The sequence below is a fragment of the Rhipicephalus microplus genome, chromosome 2 (genome assembly GCF_043290135.1).
Source record: "Rhipicephalus microplus isolate Deutch F79 chromosome 2, USDA_Rmic, whole genome shotgun sequence".
Classification (NCBI taxonomy): Eukaryota; Metazoa; Arthropoda; class Arachnida; order Ixodida; family Ixodidae; genus Rhipicephalus; species Rhipicephalus microplus.
The window spans coordinates 284,631,342-284,637,336 of record NC_134701.1 but is presented as its reverse complement, the minus strand read 5'-3'; the positions used below and the strand labels follow the sequence as shown (position 1 = coordinate 284,637,336).

Below are 5,995 nucleotides of genomic sequence, written 5' to 3'. Positions count from 1 at the left end.
CGACGCGTCGTACAAACCAACCGACGAGCGGCAACTGAGCGAGCGAGTGCCGACCTTGAGTATATATACAGCGCGACGGCGCATGCACTGTCAGCTGTTGAATATTCTCGAAGCGCGACGGCGCATGCGCGTCCACTGGAGAATCAGGAGAATTGTAGAATGTTCTCGAAGGGGAGAAGCGCGCGCGGCACAGATGGTGGGTGACGGTGCATGCGCGCGTCAGCTGTCGAATGTTCGAGAAGGGGGAGAAGCGCAACGGCGCATGCGCGCGCGTCAGCTGCCGATGTTCTCGAATCGTGACGGCGCATGCGCGCTACATTATACAGCTAGCGAATGTTCGTGAAGAGGAGAAGCGCACGCGGTGTGTAGAGGAGGAAGGGTGCACAGATGGTGGAGGAGTGAAGCGCGCGCGGTGTGTAGAGGAGGAAGGGATGCACAGATGGTGGAAGAAGGAGGGGGAAGCTTGCGGACGGCGCCGCACTACAAGCCTCGAGTATTAGATGCTCCGCATCTAATAAAAGGGCAACTTCTATACTTTATGGTGAAACTGCGTGCGCTGTTGTGAAACTACATTTCACTGTTGGCAGGATGCCCACGATTTGGCTCTGAAGCCTTCGCTCCTATGCCAAGAAAAGGTGTACACTCTCGAAGGTGAAGCTCGAGCGTCCTCTAATTTTCGCGCTCCACCTACTTAATCGGAAAACTGCGTCAGAATGAAGCTTAGCTTAAGCTTGGCTCTCTTCTTCCTGTTCTCTATACTTGTCTGCTTTCACTTTCCTGTATGCCCTGTAGAAAAGGGTGTTTCTGCTCTACTAACATTGTCGGCTGTTTGTTGCGCTAACACAATGACGAATGTGCGCATTCTTCATGTTTAGTAGACCGGTAGAGAGTATCGCGATTTCCCCAATTTTCGGGGGGCATACCCGTTTTTATGATGGACTATTATTACACGACACACCGTGACGACATTAGACGCCGACAAGCCGAGACGCTAAAATGCTTCACAACTAGAAGATGAAAATAATTTCGCACCCTGTGTGGAATAACGGCATGACTGCATGCGAATATTTGATAGAATATAGAAAAAAAGCTTCGTCTGAGCCTATAGTGAGACACGGCATGTAGATCCTATGTTGAAGCAATACTTTTTTACAGACTAGTTGGTTCATACTTGAAAAATTGAATTGCTGCACAAACTTGAAGAAAAAACAAGAGAGACAGGAAAGAGTGCAGTACTGCACTCTTTCCTGTCTCTCTTGTTTTTTCTTCAAGTTTGTGCAGCAATTCAATTTTTCATGTAGATCCTATTGTTACGGACAAGACGCGACGCCGTATCGACGAGGCTGTGGATGATATGTATTTTAAACCAGCAGTAATGGCGTGACCCGTTCACCAGCCATCGAGCTGGTGGTGATGATGATGATGATTATGATGATTCTACAGCCATGGCTAGTACGCACTCAGGGGGATTGGCCAAGAATCAATGACTTAATTCAGTGAGACTTTCTTTTTGTTCATTATCGACCCCCCCCACCCGAGAAAAAAAAGAAAAAGAAAAGACGCCCTAGGTAGAATGAAAGGAGTGCAACACTTGTTTGTCACTTGTTCAGATCAGACAATGCATTCATTACCTTGAATAGGAATCAGCATGGGTAAACAAAGCTCCTGTTGATGTTGAAATATTTCTGCAGGAATAATGGTCACGCATGCAGCGAAGACAACCCTTCGTCTTCCTCGTAAGGCACACACGCGCGTTGCCACCCAGAACTTCAACATGCATAATGCTTGCACGTGGCAAGCATGTTAGCGAGGACAATGACTAATCTAGGAAGGCGTTCGAGGAAAAAGGGGCAGCGTCAGAACTGTCACAGTAATGCAACACCTTCTAAAAAGAAATAAAAAAAGACTCGCCATGCAAGATCGAATATGGTCGAAGAGATGATCTATGACGCCCATATTCAAGCAATCACTCCGGAACTGAAATGAACGTCACATATTGTCCACAAGCCGCGTCTTGCTGTACTTGGCCCTCCCGTGCGTTGGCCGTGGCGGAGCTGGCTCCGACAAGTGGCATGACGCGCGAGGGTAACCAGACCAACACTACGGATCCTGCAGCGGCCAACTCGCGCATCTTCGTCGGCATCTGAAACACACACGTAGTGCCCAAAGAGGACATGGAGCGGCTCTCCAAGCGCTACGGCCGCATCATCGGCATCTCTATGCTCTATGCACAAGGGCTATGCCTTCGTCTTGTACACTGACACACACTACGCACGCAACGCGGTGCTCAGAGAAGACGGACGCACCATAGCTGGCCATATTCTGGACGTTAACATGGTTTCTGAGCCCAAGCCTTACCAAGCTAACCGCAAACGGCAGAACCTCGCACCAGACCCGTTCGCCACCCTCCAAGAGCTGGGCTCACCCGTGAAGCACGCCCGCACCGAGCCACTCGCCTTCCGGGCAGCCAGCGCCATCGGCGGCGGCAACAAGGGCATTGCCAAGAAGAAACTGCACACGTACGCCAAGCCGGACGTCCTCATCTGCGGCAACTACCGGAAGGTGTTTCCGAGTCTGCAGAAGCTGCTCGACAACAAGCGCCACCGCTGCCGACTGCGCTTCACCTGCCGCTGCCACGTGGTCGGGCTCTTGGTGGCCGATTCACCGCCTGGCATTCCGTTGCCCGTTTGCGCTCAATGCCTGGCGCGCTGCGGAAGTTGGTGGGAGCTGGCCAGCCACCTTGAAGCTACTCATGGGATGTCCATCTGCCACCATGCATCCACTGGAGGCAGCCACAAATACGGACGAGCGCGACCTGAAGAGCTTGCAGTCGGACCAGGCCATGGCGTCTCCGAACAATGATGGCGGCTGTCAGGAAGCGGTCAGCGTGGCTTCGGAATGTCGAAGCGACAACTGGGCCTCCATTGTCGTCGAGTGCGCCAACCATGGCTCCAACGGCACCCATTAAAGCAGCGACCTTATCGACGAGGCTGTGGATGCTATGTATTTAAAACAAGTAGTAATGGCGTGACCGGTTCACCAGCGATCTAGCTGATGATTATGATGATGATGATGATGATGACGATGACGATGATGATTATTCCACAGTAATAGGTCGTACACACTCAGGGGGATCAGCGAAGAGTCGATGACTTGATTCAGTAAGATTTTTAGCGAAGACAACCCTTTGTCTTTCTCGTAAGGCACACACGCGCGTCACCGTCCCGAATGTCAATATGCATAATGCATACACGTAGCAATATTATAGCTGTCTGCAGTTTTATACATGGTGCATTCGTATTAGGAAGAGATAGGGTAAGATGCACAACGGATAGCGTAGGCGCATCAGCAGGTCATGTCCGACATGCTTTCTCGAGTAGGATGACGCTGCGAAGAACCCAAATTGCCGGAGCAAATTTAAATTTTTTTTAGAAATGCGGATGTTCCTGCCTCGGTTCGCGACCGCCTAATTGTTCCACCGCTTCCTAAGAATATGCACCCGACGCACCACGTCGGGCGCCGTAACCAGCGAGCTAGTGACCTTCAAAAGAAGTACGGCACTAGCGACGAAGTTGTGTACGTAGATGCCGCGAGATATGGGGACGGGAGACACGCACACGCCGCTGCGGTCGTTGACCGTGCGGGCAAATGCCTCGCGAGCGCCACGGTGACCACGGGACATACGGAGGCGGCCGAAGAAGCCGCGATAGCCCTAGCAATCGCCACGGTGCCGAACGCTACGATCGTAATCAGCGACTCGCAAGCAGCAATCCGCGGCTTCGCGCGCGGCCGCGTATCGCGGGAAGCGGCCCGCATCCTTAAGATGTGCGGTGATGGTGACTCAGCGTCGCGATCGCCACAACAAAATTTAACAGTCTTCCTCCTTTGGACCCCGGCACACACCGATGTCCCGCTTCCGGGCAACGAGGCGGCCCACGCCGCGGCTCGAGGTCTCACTCGCCGAGCCGCGGCACATTCCGTGGCCGCCGCCTCCGCTCCCGAGAGCGGGGCTTCTGATCTGCCGGATCGAGACACTTCGACAGACACGCAGCGACAACACAGACCACAATGGTCGTGGGGTGATCGTCTCATCACGTTCCGAGATATTACGCAACACTACAGACTGGAAAGGCGAAAGTTCCCGCCATCGCATGACAAATTAAACAGACACGATGCCGTAAGCTATCGCTTACTACAAACCCACTCTTACCCCAGCCCGGTCGTCTTACGCCACTGCTACCCGCACTTACACATTACCGATCTATGTAAAGCATGCGGGCACAGAGCAACGCTGCGCCACACGCTCTGGGAATGCGCCGGTAACAATGGTCGAGAAACGGCCGCCGTTCGCGATGCGCCTATGGCGGCTGCCAATACCAGGCAACAGGAAGCCTCGAGCTCACTCGTTCCCGCCGCCGTCCCGTCTGCGGGTGCCGCGGGGGACCTTCTCCGTCGGCGACGCCGCCGCTGGGAGGCGGCGCTCAGAAGCTCGGAGCTCAACGACCAGCTCTGGGCTGTCCGGCAGGCCGAAGATGCCGCCCGAGTTCAGGGACTCAGCGCCGCCATCTGAGGCCACCAAGACCAAGCTGCCGGCCAAGTTCTAATAAAGTTTCCTCTCTCTCTCTTAGAAATGCACTAACATTTATCCTTTCAGCCCCTGCAAAAAACAGATCACTCACTCTTTTGCCTGTTACTTTGCTCGTACCAGTTTATTATCGAACGTGCCATCTATCATCGTCAGGAGGTGGAACTGGTGGTGCACGGAAAACTGACTCCGCCGGAGTTTCTCAAACGTAGAAGTTCTTCACCGCAGGGAGTTTTAACAACTGCTTGGGTTGTGATATGAACTCATTTTGGCAGACAGATTCTTTAGCAACTAGCGTCTATTGAAATGCGGCTATCTAGGCTGGTTTCAATCCCATGACCATCGCGTCAGCAGTTAGGCACCATAACCAGTAGCTCTCCCGACAGAATAAATATTATTGTCATCAGAAAACTGTCACCAGCCCACCAAAAAAAAAACGAACCAAACCGTCTAGCCTCGCTTATAGTTTTATTCCACAGCTGAGCATACGCATCTACTATATAGAGCGAATAGAAAAGAATGCTTCGTGCAACTATGATTGCGTTTTAATAAAGAAACTCCAGTGAGAAAGGAAACCCCGTAAAAGCCTTAAATGAATCGATGTTAGTTGCAACCTCTTACCAGCGCTGAACTGTCATATGCCTCTTCGATGAAATTTGCGTGGTGACGGTTTTCTCTCTGTCTCTCTTTCGTTCTCATGCATGCGTTTTCAGGTAATGAAAATCCTTCGTAAGTGTAGCCCGTACAATTTTGGGACGGCACTCTCGTTTAGAGCTTCTCATCTGATGGCAGAAAATAAGTAATAAACATTAGTAAATTATTTCTGCAGAATGACAACTCACGCCTTTATGAGCGTTCACTTCCGAGTGAAATTGCGTTTGTGTGCATGAAGCATGTTTTACGATAGACGGCAACTCAACGCGTCTCGGACGTGGTTGTTTTATAGCGCTGAAAGGTGAGTACCTTAAACCAAAAACGATAAAATGGGTGCTGTCTCGTGCTCTCAGGTTCTTTTGGTTTTCTTTAACTGCATCATTTATGTTAATACTCCATTTAGCTCTACTTCCATTGAAAATCACCTCTATTGGTCTTATGATTGACCTAGAACAATAATTACGAGATGTATGTTTATTAAAGTAAGCACAACGGCGCACAAAGCTAACCGGAAAACTTGATTTCTATCGGAAAGGAAGGTAATATACAGAGTCACCGCCATCACCCAATCTGTCGTAATTGTGCAAACGATGGCATGGCCACTCTTCCATTTCCCGTCGTCGCCTTTCAGTGAATACAATGAATAGTAAACGCCTGACCAAATCTTTCTTACTCTCGACGAAGTAAGGTCCCGCAAGAAAAACCAATAGAGGACTCATATTATAGACTCTGGAAGATGACACTCAGTGAAAAAAA

The 5,995-nt window shown here is 50.9% G+C and overlaps 1 protein-coding gene across 1 annotated transcript; it reads left to right on the top strand.

Annotated features, from left to right (window-relative positions):
* The first annotated feature begins 2,334 nt into the window (after window positions 1-2,334).
* LOC142795255 (uncharacterized) lies at window positions 2,335-2,862 on the top strand. The gene has a single exon (XM_075886023.1). The coding sequence runs from the start codon at window positions 2,335-2,337 to the stop codon at window positions 2,860-2,862; it is 528 nt and encodes a 175-aa protein (XP_075742138.1).
* Window positions 2,863-5,995: the final 3,133 nt, after the last annotated feature.